This window comes from Carlito syrichta, unplaced genomic scaffold (genome assembly GCF_000164805.1).
Source record: "Carlito syrichta isolate Samal-C Ts95f unplaced genomic scaffold, Tarsius_syrichta-2.0.1 Scaffold126448, whole genome shotgun sequence".
NCBI classification, from domain to species: domain Eukaryota; kingdom Metazoa; phylum Chordata; class Mammalia; order Primates; family Tarsiidae; genus Carlito; species Carlito syrichta.
Genome location: NW_007070544.1, coordinates 748,445 through 767,958, shown reverse-complemented (window position 1 = coordinate 767,958; position 19,514 = coordinate 748,445). Strand labels below are relative to the sequence as shown.

The 19,514-nt window shown below is 39.3% G+C and overlaps 1 protein-coding gene across 3 annotated transcripts in view; it reads right to left on the bottom strand.

The window, feature by feature from the left end:
* Positions 1-19,514, bottom strand: part of NALCN (sodium leak channel, non-selective) — a 363,914-nt gene that overhangs the window by 21,409 nt on the left and 322,991 nt on the right. For all 3 annotated transcript variants that reach the window (XM_008048630.2, XM_008048631.2, XM_021707824.1), the window contains 7 exons: positions 19,260-19,366; positions 12,304-12,424; positions 12,119-12,217; positions 4,663-4,756; positions 4,045-4,151; positions 3,368-3,442; positions 2,422-2,541 (listed from right to left, as the gene is read on the bottom strand). In XM_008048630.2, coding sequence (XP_008046821.1) covers positions 2,422-2,541; positions 3,368-3,442; positions 4,045-4,151; positions 4,663-4,756; positions 12,119-12,217; positions 12,304-12,424; positions 19,260-19,366 — 723 coding nt within the window. The remainder of the gene's footprint in view (positions 1-2,421; positions 2,542-3,367; positions 3,443-4,044; positions 4,152-4,662; positions 4,757-12,118; positions 12,218-12,303; positions 12,425-19,259; positions 19,367-19,514) is intronic.

The window sequence follows — 19,514 nt, the reverse complement described above, 5'->3', positions numbered from 1 at the left end:
ACAAAAGCAGTTAGACAGAATAGGCAAGTTGGTCTTTTGAGGTGAAGCGTTCCTCTCTGGGGACATCTGGGATTAGGAAACCTAATCCCAGGCTTTTTTTTTTTTTTTTTGCTTGAACTGAATACTTTTGGGCTGCAATTTATCTGGAGAAAGAGAGGAACGTGGACCTTGCTGCCTCTTCTTTCCATGTTAGCGCAACACCTTTTGTAGATACCTTCTGTGAATAATGACAACCATCACCTTCTAGGATGACGACCCAAATTCCTTACCTTAACTGCAAGTCTTGAGAGGTCTGACACTTTCTTACCCATCCAAATCTTGTCCTGTGCTACCCTTACTCCTTCAATGCCCACTGCATGATCTATTGCTCTTCTAGAACATGCACTTGAAATGTCTTTCCTTATCCTACAGATGGAATCCAACCATCACGCTCTCAGGGATTCCTCCCAAGCCTTCTCTGTTGAAGCCATCTTCCACTATTATACATGTTGTCACAGGAACATAGGCTCTCCTTTCTCTTTTTCACCATAGCCATGATTCTCATTGCTTTGTGAGCATTTGATGAATATCTATCTAGCTATCCAGACCGTAAGATTCATGAGAGCAATGACTGGTTCTGTTTTGCTCATTATATTCTTCTCCATTCACAGCACAATGTCTTGTATGTCTTTAGTGCTCAACACCATTGATTGCTTAGAAAATGTCTCAGGGTGACTAAGAGATCACCCATGCTTCCACAGCCTCTGATGCTGAATAGTACAACTGCTGGTTTAAGAAGGACAGTCACCGTGTTCATGAGCACAGCGATTACATACTAAAGCAAGCCCTTTCTGAGGTGTAAATGGGTTCTATGTATCACAGATCTTTGCTGGCATGCTTCTGACATTAACGGGATGAAGAATGGATAGAAGGGAACAGGCAAAAACTATAAATATTACTTTGGGCTGAGATCAAGGAAGACTAACACAAAAAAGAGGTAGTTATAATCATGCCTTATGGGCTTATATAATCTTTACAGTTTGAGAAAGCATCAAATATATGACCCCACTTGATTTTCATAATACCCATATAGAATAGGTGGATTTTGAAGGGATATCACTCCATTCAGAGCAGGGAACAAAGGATCACTTGGTCAAGGCTGGAAGACGGTGGAGCCTAGACTAGAACTCAGACCTTTCAGAGTGTGCTGCCCAATATGGTAACCACCAGCCACATGTGGTTATCAAGCAATTGAAATGTGAACAGTCTAAATGAGGATGTGCTAACATCCGAGAATATACACCCAGTTAAAGACTTCATGCATACAAAAAGGATATAATGTCTCTCAACAAATTTTTATTTTGTTTACACATTGGAATGATAATACTTTGGATATGGTAAGTTAGAAAGCATATTATTAAATTAATGTCATCTATTTCTTTATTTTTTTTTAGTCAGAGTCTCACTCTGTTGCCCAGGTTGGAGTGCCATGGCACACTCACAGCCACCACAGCCTTGACCTGCTGGGCTCAGGTGATCCTTCCACCTCAGCCTTCCAAGTAGCTGGAACTACAGGCATGTGCCATCATGCCCAGCTAATTTTTTTTTTAATTGTAAAAATGAGGTCTTACCAAGTTACCCAGACTGGTCTTGAATCCCTGGACTCAGGGAATCCTCTAGTCTCAGCCTCCCAAAGAGCTGGGATTACAGGCTTGAGCTACCATGTCCGGCCTTCTTAATTTTTTTTAATGTGGTTCCCATAATATTTTAAATGACATCTGTGGCCATATTTTACTCCCATTAGACAATACAGCTATAGATTATGGTCAAGGACACCCTCAGATATAAATTTTGAGCTGGACATCAGACTGAATGAAGAGGGAAGGCATTTTAGGCAAAATAGTGAGGACACAGATGGGGAAGGATGTGCTTTACAGAAATGGTAGCTAAATGTCTAGTAAAAAATAAATCAGTACTTGAGAATTACATCATAAAATATTGATTACGATGAAGTGGAATGGATACTATACTTCAGCTTGGAAAGTAGGGTTTAAGTCTCCTGACACTAGTTTGTAGTGTGAATTTAGACAGGTCCCTTAATCTTTGTTGCAGTTTTCTTCTCTCTCATTTTCTTTTTTTGGTAAAACAAGGGATTAAACCAGAAGACCTTTAAGGTCCTTCTCCTTCCAGTTGGCATAGTCTTGGCTTCGTGGGGAAGGTTTGGCCTGTGTGGAATGTTGGGGTATGCACACGTAGACACAAGCATGTCTGTAGACACATGCATGTCTGAAGGCCCATTGCAATCAAAGTTGACCTGTAGGGAAGTTGATCTAACACCTGAGAGCAGGTTGCCATGGAGTGAAGCGAGACTGGAAACAGGATTGAGCTGAACTGAACTAAACGGAAACCGCCCACTGAAATAAAGTTTACTTGTGCACTTACCAGAAGGGCAAAGTGAAGCACCACCCATACCACGCCAAGTGATGTCACCAGGAGATCGTATCGATTTCTTCTGCTTTGCCAAAAGCCGGCAGGTGACATGGCTATGATCTTCATTGTAACCTTGGGAAAAATAATGAAGAAAATAAACAGAGAGTTCGTGACTGGCACAAATGTAAATGTATTGACTTGAGGGGCACTATGTGTATGTATATTCTTTTCAAATGAAGAAAATTTTAAATCGTTGGAGGCAGTATCTTTTCAATGACAAATGAGATAGCTCCTTTAGTGTCTTTTGAGGTTTCGTTTCAGACCATGTGTCAATATTACCTATTTAAATAATTTAAAATAATGTAGTAATCAAAAACAAGAGTTTATTACCAAGACATGTGATTTGATGTTTAAAACTAAGTAGGTTACAAATCTGTATTCACTACACTGTGTACTCCTTGTTTTGTGACTAGTTCTGATAGCAGGACATTTTTCTTCCTCAAGTAAAAGGCCATAGATTTTGGGGAAATCCAACCAGTATAAGGCAAAACAAGAATCTGCTTGTATTTCAAAGAAGATTGCACGGGATAGTGATGTTATATGAACTACATATTAAAATAATCTTGGCTGGGTCGACTTGTATTGCCACCTCTTCACAATTTGAGTCTCTGAATTACAGTGGCTTACACTGTTCCCTCTAAATATTTGAACTCACATAACCAGACAGGCCAACGTTCAGACACAATTGACAACAGCATTTTTGCAGTTAGAGGAATCTAAGGATAAAGTGAAGTCTTTGTTCAAGTTAAGCAGAACAGCCTGAGAAGGAAATAACCTAAGAACAAAGCTTCAGAGACAATAGAACAGAGAGCTGAGAGCAAGTGGCATTATAGAGGACACTGATTTACTTTAAAATTGTGCACAGGTCCCCCGAGAGCCAGCTGACTCATTACTGTACCTCGAGAACAAAGATGAAGGTGAAAACAACCGACATTGTTGCCAAAGGTACGGTCACTGGGTCCTCGACGTCCCACTGCAAGAGAAACAGCACGCGAGTCTGCCAGTGTCCATCAGACACATACAGACTTGCCCCCTCTTCTGCCTACTTTACCATGATTGTGAATATTATTATATATATTTTTTAGAGACAGAGTCTCGCTCTGTCACCGAGCTTGAAGTCCAGTAGCATAATTATAGCTTATTGCAGTCTTGAACTTTTCAGCTCATGCGATCTTCCCACTTCAGCCTCCTGAGTATCTGGGACTATAAGTATACACTACCATGCCCAGCTAATTTTTACATTTTTTTGTAGAGATGGGATCTCACTATGTTGCCAGGCTGGCCTCAAACTCCTGACCTCAAGCAATCCTCCCGCCTCAGCCTCCCAAGTAGCTGAGACTACAAGCATGCACCACCGCACCCCAGCTAATTTTTTTTGTAGAGACAGAATCTCACTGTGTTGCCCAGGCTGGTCTCAAACTGCTAGCCTCCCGCGTCAGCTTCCCAAAATGCTGTGAATCTTAAGTTTTATACTCAAGAACATAGATTGTGAATGCACGTGGAAGCTTGCAATGTTCTTGGAGGTACCAATGAATACAAAATTCATTCCCTGAGTCTTAGGGTGAAAAGAAGTACCTTGACAGACAGCAACACCGACTGGGCCAGGACGAGTAATGCAATTGTCCTCTTAAAAAATGGATGCTGGGTTATATCATACATTTTAGCTCTGAAACCATCATTATCTGGAAAAGAAAGGTTTGGGCAAGGGCATTTTAGACATGGGTCACATTTACTTTCTTGTCTTTCATTGTCTTTAATGCTCATCTTAAAACCCATTACATTTTTCTCCCCCTAGAGTTCCATCTACTGTGAGGTGTTTTGCAGGAATGACTGGCTCTGAATATTTAAAACGACAGTGCATGACGCGGCCCGTATTGGAAGGAGAAGCGCATCATTCAATTTCTGTCAGTTTAATACATTTCACTCATATTTTTAAAAGGCAAGCACGAATATATTTTATTTAAAAATTCATTTTTTCATTAAGGCTTAGTCTGAGCGCACTGGAGCACAGCCTTTGGGTGGTTGATTTTAATAGCCTTATGGAGAGATCTGTGGTTTGGAGCCTGTTTCTATATTAACTTATGCACAACCTCCCAGTGGCCTTACGATTATTATTTTAATTTAAATCTGAGACTCCTGGGGAATCATGCACACTAGTGCCCAACATGAATAAAATCAGAGCATCTTGGGTACCCGGGCGAGGAGGGAGATGAAGGGGTTGTGCGATCTTCAGTCGGCTCTTCAGGTCTTCCCATCTTCTCTGATCGACGGTCAGCAAAGCCGTCCCCTTAACAGACAAAGGAAAGCAGGAAAAAGGTCTTTTGTCGCATGCTCGCACCAAGAACATCGCAGACGAGGTTCTGAGACAAACAGGACTGATGTGGGTTTGCAGTAAGGATGCTCTCCAAACCGTGGTGGTTAGAGAACCCTGGCCAGAGCGCTCCAAGTCAGCCTTAGGAGGAGTTTCCAAAATGATGGCCATGTGTTTCAGGGAGAATTCAGCAGCCCTCTATTTGCGTCTTTGGAGATATGTAATATCCGGGCGTGGAAAGATTTAAAGAAGGTTTTTCTACATAATTGCATTTTCAAAAAGGGGATACTCACTAATAGTGGTTAGTCTCCTTTCATTTTATAGCAAACAAAATTGTAGCTTGCCAATGCTGCTGCTTCTAATTAAGGGCATTTTGTCTTTAAAAAAACATTCTTACATATGCAATTGAGAAACTATTTTTGAGAGGTACAAAGTCATAGAATTTGCCTTTTTAAGAAATTAGTGCTCTGATAACTGGCTAGATGGGATCACATAAGTCTATATGAGTTCTTGATTAAAATGCACACAATTAAGATTACGTTGTATTGCATCGCGCTGCATTATATTTTATTGTATTATACAGGCAGAAGCATAACTTCAGAAACCAGGGAAAAGAATGCACTCCCACTTTCACTCTCTCTTTCCTTCCCCAGAGCCTGACAATGTTTTCACACTTTTGTGTGAAACATATAAGGATTTATTTATTCAAAAGTTTTAAAATTTATATATAAGGATTTATTTATTTAAAAGTTTTAAAATTTATATAAATGGTATCCTATATGGGGGGGAGGCAAAAGACTCAGAATCATCTGTTGGAGCATGGGCCCCTTGTAGTACATATGGGTCTTCCCTGCTAGTTCTCGGAACCCATTCGTATCAGTGTATCAGACAGCACTGAGAGGCTGCATTCAGTTTCAGTGAACTTTTTTGGGGGGAGATTCTTTTAGCATGTGTGCCCATTTCATAGTGGGTGATTTACAAGTGCACCTGCCCACCCCGCACTGTGTGTTCAGCAGTTTTTGACCAAACATGGCATGACCCCTGTGCCTCTCCCTCCCTTCCCCTGATCTCGCCTTGAGCGACTTTTTTTCTTTCTTTTCTTTTCTTTTTTTGTTTCCCTGGAAGAAAAAGTTCCCAAAGGGAAGTGTTTTGCCGATATGGAAGATGTGAAACAAAAAATGGCAGAAGCACTAAACCATACCAAAACTGATGAGATCGAAACCTGTCTTGAGCAGCGGAAAAGCATTTCCATAGGTGTATTGCATCCAACGGAGAGTGCTTTGATGGTGACTGCAGTTTAAGCTTGTAAGCATAAATACACAAGTTTTTATAAATAAATTCTGGGCTGGGCACTTTGGGCGACCAAGGTGAGAGGATTGCCTGAGCCCATGGGTTTGAGATCAGCCTGGGGAACTTGGCGAGACCTCATCTCTACAATAAATTGAAAAATTAGCCCGACATGGTAGTGCACGCCTGTAGCTACCTGGAAGACTGAGTGGGAGGATCGTCTGAGCCCAGTGGGTTCAGCAGGCCATGATCGCACCACTGCATTCCAGCCTGGGCAAGGGAGTGATACTCCAACTCAAAAAAAAAGAAAAAATTCTGAGTTTTTTGGGGCTCCCCTACATGTGCTTCTTTATCTTCATTGAATAATATGCTTTCCATACAACCGAATTATAAGGTCGAATTTGTTTAGTTTAATGGCTCACGTAGTAGTACACTGTACCAATATATCAGAGGTTATTCATTTTAGGTTTATAGACTAGAACCAATTCCGCAATACACATACATGTACTCTCTCACAGTAAACATCGATTACAGTCTCTCCATTGAAAATCTCTATAATCGGTGGGGTCTAAAAATGTAAACATCTTTACATTTACCGGATGTTGCAAAGTTGCTATCCAAAAAGCAGTTAACCAAAAAATTTTTTTGATGGCAATATACAAATGTTTCCATTTCCTTATATTCTTGCCAATACTTGACATTATCAGGCATTTTAATTTGACCACTTCGATAGGCGTAAAATGTCTAAGGTAGTTTTAATATTAACAAAGTGAAACACTTTTATGTATATACATGTTGATTCCTGTATCTTCCTATGTGAATTGCCTATTCATGTTCTTTTTTTTTTTTGAGTTGGAGTTTCACTCTGTCGCCCAGACTGGAGTGCAGTGGCACGCTCATGGCCACCCCAGTGTCAACCTGCTGGGCTCCGTCAATCCTTCTGCCTGTCTTCCAAGTAGCCGGAACTATAGGCATGTGCTACCACACCTGGCTAATTTTTTATTTATTGTAGAGACAAGGTCTGGCCAAGTTGCCCGGGGTGGTCTCGAACCTGCGGGCTCAGGCAATCCACTTGCCTAGGTCTCCCAAAGTGCTGGGATGACAGGCTGAGCCACCGAGTCTGGCCACCTATTCATATTCTTGGCGCATTTTTGTATTTTGATTTTACTTTTCAAAGTTCTATAGAAATTTTTATACATTCTGGATATTAATCTTTTGTCAGGTATGTGAATTATAAATATTTTCTCTTAGTGTTGGCTTGTACTTTTATATAGTTCCCTCTGTCATTCAGAAATATTTAATTTTAATGTAATCTAATTTATACTTTTTTTCTTTATAGATTTTACTCTATGGCCAATGTTATGGGATCAAAAATAAATACTAACTAGAGGTAGGGAAGGGTAGGGAGGAGGGAGAGGATAGTGAAAGGTTGATTAATGAATACAAAAGTACAGCTAAATTAGAAGAGTGAGTTCTAGTGTTCTTTGGCACGTTAGGGTGACTGTAATTAGCAACAATTAATTTTATATTTTCAAGTAGCTAAAAGAGAGCATTTTGAATGTTCCCAACTTAAAAAAAAAGGTAAATGTTTGAGGTGATAGGTATGCTAATTACCCTGACTTCCTTATAGTATACTGTATATGTAGCATAGTTCAATATACATGTATTGAACTATCACACCATACCCCATAAATATGTACAATAATTGTGTCACTTAAAAATCACAGCAGCCAGGCTCAGCTCAGCCTGTAATCCCGCGCCTTTGGGAGCCTGAGGTGAGTGGATTGCCTGAGTCCACGGGTTTGAGACCCGCCTGGGCAACTTGGTGAGACCTCATCTCTACAATAAATCAAAAATCAGCCGGGCGTGGTAGTGCATGCCTGTAATTCCGGCTACTCGGAAGGCTGAGGCGGAAGGAACGCCGGAGCCCAGCAGGTCGGGGCTGTGGTGGCCAGGAGCGGCCACTGCACTCCAGTCAGGGCGACAGAGTGAGACTCCAACTCAAAAAAAACCCAACAAAACAGCAAAAGTAAAAAATACAATTTATTGACTCTCTGAAATTTAAATGAATTAAAAACAGAATTTATTAAGAGGACAGAAAAGCTCCCACGGTGGAGGGGACCTGAGAGGGTTGCCTGAAATTTAAAGTTAAAAAAGACTTACATGATTCAATTTTGCTTCTTATATCTGGGTCTTTAGTTCATCTGGAATTAATTTTTGAGTATGCTGAGAGGTAGAGAGCTCAGTTTAGCTTCTTACATTGAGATAATCAGTGCTCCTAACATCATTCATTGTTGGTCTTACCCTTCACTGATTTGTTGTGCTACTTCTGTTTTATATATACATGGGTCCCTCCTAGGGCTTTTTGGTTTGTTCTGTAAGTCTAATTTTTTAAAAATCCTGATAACAATACCAACACTGTTTTAATTACTATAGCTTGTTTACTTTCCTTTACTACACTTTTGTTCTTGCTAAACCTTACTAGAGGTTTATTGACTTAATTTAAAAAAAAACAGTTTTGGTTATTCTTGAACCTTATGGAAACTACACAAGTCTCCTCATTTTCTATACCATTGGTTTCTGTACTAATCTTCGTTATTTTCTTTCTTTTTTTTAGAAAGTAGGATTTATTGAGAAGACAGAAAAGTTCCCACAGCAAGAGAGAACCCAAGGGAATTACCCCTTACTTTCTTTCAAAAAATTTTTTTTGAGCAGTTGAGGTGTCACTACTATATTCAGGCTGAATGCAGTGGCACGATCATGGGTCACTGCAGCCTTAACCTCCTGGGTTTGGGTAATCCTCAGGTGATCAGGTGATTCTCAGCCTCCCAAGTAGGTATGCAACACCATGCCTAGTTAATCTTTGATTTTTTTGTAGACACAAGGTCTCACTATGTTGGCTAGTCTCAATCTCCTGGGCTCAAGCAATCTTCCTTCCCTGGTCTCCCAAAGTACTTGGATTATTTTACTTTGCTGTTATTATAATTTATTAACTTAGATATTTGTCATATTAATATTTAACCATTGATTTTTATCTAATGTATACAATATAGCAATAAATTTGTCTCTAGCTACTGATTTATCTATACCTTGTGAGTTTTTATATATGATATTTTAAAAAAATTATCTCTAAATATTTTGCAATTTTTCTATTGCAATTTCTTCTTTAGTGCATACATTATTTAGAATGTTGTCTTAATATTTCCAACTTATTGGGGTTTTGCAATGTTTTTAAAATTACGGTCAGAAAACATTCTGTACATTATCAATTTTTGGGTAATTATTGTTTAAAGTCCTTCTAGAGGACACATTTTGTACTTGAAAATATTGCATATTCTCAAATAGTCAGGATCAGAGTTCTTTTTATGTTAATTGGATCAAATTTGTTTATTGTGTCAAATCTAGCATTTTCCTTTTTTTCTTGTCTTATGAGTTTCATAGAGAAATATGTTCATATCTTGACCTATGACTTTGGATTTGCAAGCTTTTTACAACTTGGTTAATTTTTGCTTTGTACATTTTGAGATTCAGAAGCTCTGTATCTTTCTGGTGATTAGTTTCTTTTGTCATGATTTAGTTACACTGTTTATTCCTAATAATGACATTTATTCTACAATGATTTTTTCTGACATTAATATTGCTAAGCCACTTTTCTCACTAATAGCAAACAAATACTTGTTCTCTGGACACCACAAACATTAATATTATTCCTTTCTTATACAAAACATGATAATTTGGAAAGTTGAACTCTTAAAGGATCTAAAACATAATAAGCATGTAAGAATCATCTGATAATTAATATGTAAAAATCTCTGAAAATGTATTATTGTCATATTAAGTTCATTCATCAGACACATTGTCTTATATTAGGGATATAAGAAAAAAACATATTACTGATATAGACTTGGAACTTTTTAAAGAAGCTTCCATTTTGCAAGGAAGATGTATTTTTGCATAACGCTGAATTGTGAAAACACTGCTCCCAAAGCTTTCCTATGATCCCCTTTATTCCCCATCTCTCTGCTGCCTCTGTATATGGAAACTTATTTATATACCCTTGGGTATGACAATAAAGATGTGTGCTCCACACGGGCAAACATTTTTCTGTGTTTAGTATTTCGTTCTTTAGATCAGTGCCAAGAGCACCTTGAAGGTCTGGCACCTAGTAGGTGCTCAAATAAATCTACAGCATGATTAAATAATAAATGAATAAATTCTGTTATATAGCAGCTCCTGTGCTAACTTGAAGAAAAAAAACTAAAAGGTTCACACAATTCAGCCATGTATGTCTCCAATAACTCATCAAGTTTGTAATTTTCTCCTTTCTCTGAGTTCCCGTTTGAGCCGACATAACATGCTCCTCGAACAGGCCAAGTTACATCTTCCCTCCTTCAGAACGTAACTGCAGTGTTGGAAGGAGACCTCCCTGGTTACCCTGCCTACCTAAACCATTTGTCTAGGTTCAAGAGTTGCAATTAATTACATGTTTGTTTCCAGTTATTGAACCTTTTATGTAGTTTCATTTATGTGGCTGAAGTGTGAGTTGCCATAGGCCCTCATTTTTCTGAAATCAGGTGCCTGCTCAGAGGGCCTCATACGGTGTTCGGAGCAGGCAGGGCCTATACTCTCCTGTTAATTGACTGATTAGCTTCTGCTCATACTCTGGAATTCCCAGTGTCTGGTCCATTACATGGCTCAAAGGCATTTAAAAAGACCCTTCTATCCACTTTCTGCTCGGTATTAAACTGAACACTGTAGGGCTCAAAGAAATTCATTTATGAATGTGTTCGGGAATAAAATAGGAGGCTGGGTGACATGATCACTACCGTTCTTTTTAACTCTAAGATGCCATGTTTCTGTGGGTCTGAGTAGTGTTGAGGCCCCAAGGGGGGATTTTAAAATTGCACCTTCTGAAAGCCTGAATGAAATGGTGTACTCATTAGACACACATCAAAGAGGACAATTGACTGCGTAACTGGCACCACACACGTTGAGCCGGGGGACAGTGAATGATACAGTCTCATGTGTAGCTGTGCAAACCAAAGAGCTCTGATGTGAACGCATGGGAATCCGTCCCAGCCATGAATAACATTGAACAGCACGGGGCTGCACAGGCAGACCTAGCTTTAACTCACTGCATAATGACAGCTGAAGTTTTTGCATTCTTGCATTTTGAATTATCACAGACCCTGCAGTTTGAAACAAGCACCAATTCTGAAGTCTGAGCCTATTTTTGAGTCCTTATAAGTCATCGCAAGTCATTGCTTTTTCTTCAACCTTGCATTTCAGAGCTTGGAATCTTAATAGTAGAATAAGTAAAAATCATGACCATTGCTATATGCTCAAAAACGGCATGCATTTCATTTATTATGATTCTAAAAGACTGGCTCTCACACAGTAGAGGGCATATCAGAAGTGCCTAGAACAAAAAGAGCTAATAGGACATTCTTCCCCAAACTCACTTTTGATAGGAAACCTCATTGCTGTTTCCCCATTTGTGAGTCCTTGAGAGCAGTTACCAATCATTAGAGCTGTTACCAACTCAGCAGGCCTCTCGAGTTCACAAAGTATGTAAAGTTTATATAAAATTAGAAAATCTTTATATTCTGTGAGACAGGATTTAAAATTTTCTACCACATTCCCCCCCCAAACCCATCAAAATTTTGAGTTCACTTACTGAGTTGCAAAAAAGCATACAATGTACATTTTGTGAAAGTAATATTACCTGTAATCAGTGAATCACTTTCAGCTATTGTATTTTAATAACTTGCTGCACATCCTTTCAATTTGAACAATAGAAGATGCGCCTCTCAGTTGTCGATGAATTAATGACACTGTTATCAAAAGGGTAAATTTAGCAAGACATTGTACTCTTAAATAATGTGTCTGAAAGGCAGCCATGAAGTAGCTTGTAAAATAGTTCTAGAGCTTATTTACACCAGTCACATTACAGTTTAATGTGACTTCATGCCGCGTGTGGGAAAAAAAATAGCTCAAAGTGAGCAGCTAGAAAAGACTAAACCCTGTGGCATTCAAATCATGAAATCTTACCTTGTTTTCATTGAAATTAGCAATAACTACTCCAACAAAGAGGGTCAGTCCAATCATGCAACCCAGGAATACAAAAACATGAATATAGATTCCATGGATCTGCATAAATGAAATATATGGTTATTCATCAGAGCAAATTGAAAGCTGCTCTCGAAACGTTCAAAGGATGCGATGTGCTTTCTTACCGGCCCCACACGATGAATAATAACATCTCTCACTTCCACCCAGCCTTTCAAGGAGAGAACTTCAAACAATGCCAGCATAGCATTTCCCACATTGTCAAAATTAAAGTTTCGAGGATTTGCCCTGCGATTCAGAAAGAGGAATGTTCTGTGAAATTTCCAATGAGAAGCACCCTAAGGCAAATATCTGTAGCCCTTCCCAATCTTGGATGTCGGGTATATTTCGCATTTGGGAAGGCGGGCTATGCTGTTGAATCGTAACAAGGCATTCATGTGTTATAATGCATGAATTCTGTTTACCAGGTAATGATGGGGCAGTCTCCACTTAAAAGGCTAACCAACTCTCCTTTTAGCTTTAGAGGTTCTGCAACATTTCCACTTTGTCCTGATTATACTGAGAACTGGAAATACAATTTTACAGATTTGTACAGAGGGGCACAGGATTTTGGATGTGAATTTTGAAGTAACTGAATAATTGGAAAGTTTCTAAAGGCATACGTTACAATTACCTGTGTTAGTATACAAAGTGTAAAAACTGTACAATTTGGTCTCTTTATTTCATTTGGTGTTATCTTTGTGACATAATGCTGTAAAGCAGGGATGCATTTAGGCATTACTGGGGTGACAAGAGATGTTTGCTCATAACCTACATCATTCTTTCCCAGTTGGAATTTTTGTCTTATTGACTCTGAACGTTCTCCATAGGCTCTGCCTGTAGCCGCCAATGTGCAATATTCTTTCTACCCCACAGTTGATTCCTGATTCCTAAAACTCTTTGGTTCCACTATTACTCATTTTCTTTGGAGCGGGTGGCAGGGGGGATGTCTTGTTTCTTCTCTTTCTGACATGTTTATACATTTTCTCTTCTCACTTACAAAAGCGATGCTTTCCACTGTTTTGGGTCTTTCATTTTCTTTCATTGTTTTGGGTCTTAGCTAACATTTTAGTTGTTAATAGAGGAAGCTTTCAATGTTTTTGTTTCCCTTACCTTCTTATTAAAGACTAATTTTAAATAATCGAAAGACTTGGACAATCACATGCTGGAAAATCATGGAGTATCCTGAATTTGATGAAGAATCAACCTCCCGACTATTGAATGGACTAGGCTCACTGGAATCTATTTAACTTATATTTTGATCTTTCTGCCCCTCTTTTAGCTCATTTATCAAAATTTAACCCTCATAAAAAGCAATGCTCTGGTTCAGTCTTTTCCTACCATCTTTTAGACTTTTGAAACTTTGGGGACAATCATGAGATGTGCCTTTACAAGCTTTTTTTTTAAAAAAAAAAAACGTAAATAGATGGGGATATAGGAAGAAAACTTAGAACTGAAACTGCTCGTAAAGATTTAAGGCTGATGATTGGTGGAGTTGTTTTCTATACAGTGCAAAAGCCCCACTAAGAAATTCTTATTTTGGAATTCTGATTTATCTTTTTTATGTATGAAGGTGCAAATATATTCTTTTGAATTTTATATAATATTCTAAGAACTTTGATGTTTTACAGATAAGCCTTAGCATATTATATAAGATCCAAAAGAATCCAGAAATCTGTCCTTTGGGGAACCTCAATTAAATTTTATATATTTTACAGTAGACAAAGTTGTAAAGATTCTACAGATGCTGCAGTTTTCTTGAATAAGAATTTTTTAAATCAAGCAAGCCAGTTCTCAGATGTGATGTTAAACTTTCTTACCATCCATTTTCTTTATGTAAAAGTGCTTTTTAAGCTGAATTTGCAGCTACTTAAACTATTTTATGCTCCATATCTTCCAGGAAGTAAGAATATGTTAAAAATATTTTAACTAAACCAAGAAAAAAAAAGTAGTATCATAGACTTAAATGCTTGGAAGAATTTAATCACATTTTTAAAAATGTCTTTTTCAGTTTTAATCTCATAAGATGTTTGTTTATGCTTTGTTCATGCTAGCAAAATTGGAAAGTTTGAAACATTACCTTTAGCAACAGAGAACTTCGATAAACCCCAAGAACAATCTAGTATTGTCATCTTATGTGTTACCCTTACTTGGATTGGAAGGCTGTTGAAATACAATCCTTTCTGGTTAATTTGGAAAAAATTGTAATATGTCCACCCAATTCAGAAAACTAAGACATGGGTGCTGACTTCACAATTTGTTCAGTCTTTTACCTCCTAGTGGAGGTGCTTCAAGGCCCCCAAGATCATGGTAAGGAGAGCTGCTCCTCCCTTGGGAACCATGGAGACACCACGAAGGTGTAACTGAGCCTCTGCCCTTGAATGTCCAAAATGGTGCCCTGTGTCTTACACAACCATCTTGCCTAAAGCCAGAAACTTTCAAACTTCCTAGAATGCACTACCATTCCTTTTGCCTTGTGCTTGGGCAGCAGCGTTGCCTCAACTTGCAACACCTCACATTGGGCCACATTCTTCATCCCACCTGCCTCTGTTCACTCTGTTTACCTGCCTAATTCCTATCTGTGGTCCTTCAAAAGTTAACCAGAGTGTCTTCTCTAGTCCTTCTCCAGCTCTATCGTAGTTTGGGTTAGATGCTTTTCCTGTGTGTTTCCTTTCTGTGTTAACCAGAGACAGGTATACCATGATGCCAAAGGACCCTGAGCCTCAGAACCCCACCTCTTGCACGGTCTCTTCTAAGACCATGCTACCCCAAACTGTTTGAGTGTTAGACCCTACAAAACCTGATTTCCTACCAAGAATGTATCACAGTGTAACTTAAAATTGCCTGGAGGTAAAGTTAGGAACTTATCTGCAGTGTGAAAGCCCTTAGCATATTCTATACAGTTATATGTAATTTTGTTTTCTGTTCTCCACCAAACTTCAAGGTCCTGGGCTACAGAGGGGATAGCTTATTCAGTGCTGTATCCCGGTGGCAAGCATAATACCTGGGGAATAGTAAGCACTCAATAAATACATTTATTATAAGCCTGAATACTAGGTTGATTTGTCTCCCATGCCTGCCATTTTCCTATAATCCAGACCTCTACTTAATACAACACAAAATATTTTTAAGAGATGATGCGTTCAATCCTTTTTACCGAGATGATTTCTCTCTCATCAAATCTGAGTGATTCAGAAGAAGATAAATGTATTAATCTAAAGAGATGATATAGAAGCTAGACTGTCTCCTTGAATTGGTGCATATTTATGTCCTAATTATAATTACCCGCATTCCTCTTGGTGTGTTCCCAGATATAAGTTATTTTCTTAATCATAATTTAGCCAACATAAAATTACAGAATTTTCTAACTTGGTCAAGATGTTCTAGAGATTTGCACACCTGCATACTTAAGGCATGTGCTAAGGTGCCGAACATCCTGGTTCCCACTTCTCTGCACATCATATTGTTGTCTGTGTCTTACTCCTTCCCTAATAGGGGCATTCGTGCTATTTTTGGGGTCACACTTTGTTGCCCTGTTGGGGGTATATAAACTCTCCCCACGTCTGTTGGGAGGTGGAGAGCTTTGTACCCACTGACCTTTACCAAACTATCTTCTGGGCGATTTCTTCGGAATAGGTAAACATTATGTGAGTGTCCTGTCTAATTTGGGACTGTCATAATGCAAGTTGGTAATAGGATAGCGTTTCTCTAAACCTTGCCTTCTAGTCCAGCTCCCTTTCTGACATCTTGGGGCAATCACACAGCACTTTGGTCACTTCCAGTCATTAGATAAGTCTCTCTAAAAAGTCAACTGCATTCTATATCAAACCTTTGATCTCATAACTCATACGATGATTCATTCTCAGTTCAAGCCTGACCTGTGGTTTGGAGAAAGGAAGATGAGTTGGCCACTCTCTTCATTTCTACTACTCTTCCTCAGTTCACCAATCTGATTTTTACAAGACTGGGGCAGGAAGAAGTTAAAGAAATAAAGTTAAAGTCTCATGCATCTGATGCTACTGGACTCTGGCCATTGGAATTCAAGAGCGGTCACTTCTCTTTCATGGAGTCCGTTTATGTGTTCCTGAGAGACACTCCCTGGATTAACTACATCTGGCTTCTGTAAACTTGATGCTTTTTGTTTTTTTTTGTTTTTTTTTTTTGAGTTGGAGTCTCACTCTGTCGCCCAGACTGGAGTGCAGTGGCCGCTCCTGGCCACCGCAGCCTCGACCTGCTGGGCTCTGGTGATCCTTCCACCTCAGCCTTCCAAGTAGCCGGAATTACAGGCATGCGCTACCACGCCCAGCTGATTTTTTGATTTTTTGTAGAGATGAGGTCTCACTGCCCAGGCGGGTCTCGAACCCGCGGGCTCAAGCAATCCACTCACCTCAGCCTCCCAAAGGTGTGGGATTACAGGCTGAGCCACCGAGCCCGGCTAACTTGATGCTTTTATCTGCCCTACTTACATATGCTGGACACATCTTGTTGTGGACAACCCAGCAACATGGCTGAGTTACCTTGTCTTGGCTTCCTGGCTCCCTCACCAACTCCCTCCCACCCTGTATCCCCCACATTGCTGCCTTAGGAAGAGTCCTCCTCCTGGGGGTGGGCTTTTCAAATACAGACCAACCAATCCAGAGTTCACACCCCCAACCACCTCCTCTATCAGGCTATCAGACTCCAGGTCATAATACACCTGCCCTAATCATCCCAGGGCCAGATACCAGACAACTGAAGACAATCCCTACACATCTCAATGAGCTAAAATTATTCAAATCAGCCAATCCTGCCTCCCTGTTCCTTCCCATGGAAACCACAGTAGAGTCTTTTCCTACAGTTCTCTCTCTCTCTTTGCGTCATGACCAACCCCGGGGCTTCCCCATGTGGTCTCCCATTGTGCGGCATGCCCTCTTTTTACAAGGAACTGTGAGTAACAAATGACCTTTTCAATGGCAATTGTGACCTGATCTATCAGCCTTACGATACCTCACCTTTTCTATTAATACAGGATATTTTAAAGCACTCCCCAGCACAGGAATGCTCCATGGCACCTTTCCTGTTGTGAGCATGCAGTCTCCAGGTGGTTCTCAGGTCCAGCTCCTAGAAACACACCCAAGCCCTCCTTTGATGGGGGAACCCTCTCCCAGCAACTAGTGCTTTGCAGCAGAATGCCATTCAAGATGGCTCAGATCTGGTGGCCCCAGGCAATGACTATGCGGGCCCTCCAGGAACACCAGATAACCTTGCTCTGCCAGTTGGTGACAAGCAACCTGCTCACAAGAACCTTTCTTCTTGCCTTGCCAGTTTCCGATATTAGGGAGTCCTCCTGAGGTCCCTCACTTGGCTGGGGTAGGAGGCTCCTTCCACTTTTCTCCACAGTGAAGGGTGGGAGATGCCAGGGCATTCTCTGCTTCCGACTTCTCCTGATTTCATTTACTTCCATGATGTTATCTTTGATTCTACATAAACTAGCGCTGGGTATGAAGGTAGATCATCTTTTGGTAAGTTCTGCTGGGATTGGTCTAACCACTATCTTTAGAATACAAAGACACTTTCTACACTGAACTCAGATTTGAGGCTTTAGCCAAAATCCTAAAGCAGCAGAGAAAATCCACATTTGATGCCCTGATGGAAATAAGGTATTTATGGTATATATATATATATATATATATATATATATATATATATATATATATTTTTTTTTTTTTTTTTTTTTTTTTTAGTCAGGGTCTTGATTTGTTGCCCAGGCAGGAGTGCAGTGGCATGATCATGGCTCACTATAGCCTCGATCTCCTGGGCTCAGGTGATCCTTCTGCCTGGGCCTCCCAAGAAACTGGCACTACAGGTGCATGCCTCCACACCCAGATAATTTTTTAAGTTTTTGTAGAGGTGAGGTCTCATTATGTTGCCTAGGTTGGTCTTGAGCTGGGCTCAAGCAATCCTCGCATCTTGACCTCCCGAAATGCTGAGATTACAGGCATGAGCCACCATGACTGGCCTGGTATAATACGTTTTTGTCTCACAAAAATAAATGCTTTATGCTCTACTAATTTTCATTTTCATGTAAATTATACTGCTTTTCTAGTTAGCAGTAGGATGAGGATGTTCTCACGTGTTGTATTCCTATCTATCCATACTCAAGTCACACATTCAATGTTAATCTTTTTTTTTCTTGGTTCTTGGGAATTAAAGAACTCCAAAATAAATCATACTGGATTGTTTATACATGTGAATTCTATATTAGAGAAATCCCAAAGAAAGGTAATATTGAGTGCTAGGTTACAACTGGCTAAAACATTATTTCTTTTAAAGAGTTTAGACATTTAGAAGAGTACATCAATTGTGTCAAAAGCAGAGTTGCTGTGGTTCACTTTTATTCCAAGTGATTAAAAAAAGAAATTTTAAAAGAGATAATGATTAAAAAGGACAAATGAAGTTGATAGAACATTTAGTTTACCAATGAGACAGCCTGAGGGAATCAATTAGTAATCATTAATAAAATAGATGAAAAAGAAGGTACTAGGTACTTCTAGCTTTAATGTAAATGCTTTGAAAACTCAGTTTCCAGAAAAATGAGTTTTAAAGGGAGAGTTAGATATAATCAACAGTGTGATTATTTCTCTCCAGTGTTGCAATAATGGAAATCCTTCAGTATAAATGTGTTTTACAATTGAAATAGCTTCATGATTAAGGACTCTCTACAACTGTTATGAGGACGTCAGACCCTCCCTTGAAGATATAAACTCAGGATGAATTTAGTTTTAGTTTGATAAAAAAATCTTTTTTTTAAGCCTCACTAATTCCTAAAGCAATTTGGACCCAGATATATACTTTTGAAGTACTGGAAAAATACTGAGGTAATATTTCATTCATTTCATGAAGCAATGTGGAGCTCAGTGCACCATTTGCTCTAGCATTTGCCTCGTTTTTGCATCCTGTTGTAATCCAGTGCTTTGCCCTGTAGGACTTAAAATCATTTTAATATAGCTAGCAGAATTATTTTTAGTTTCATGCCAGATTATACTGATTTAAAGCCTTATATTTATAAAAATATCATCTCAGAATATTTTTCTAACATGCTTACCAAACACGAGGCACCCAAAATCCAGGTTTTTTCTCTCCAGGTCTCAATTTTAAATTTAAGTTTTTGGACACACTTACATTAATTCTGAATATGCCATTGCAATCTTCCTAAAGCAGGAAAAAAGGAGGGGAGCAGGGAAATCTGGTCAGAAAATGAACTCAGAAAAGATAAACAATAGGAAACACTTTTTACATAGAATACCGAAGACCTTTTATCAAACAACAGTGATGTCAACAGCTACCCAGTAAGTACGGG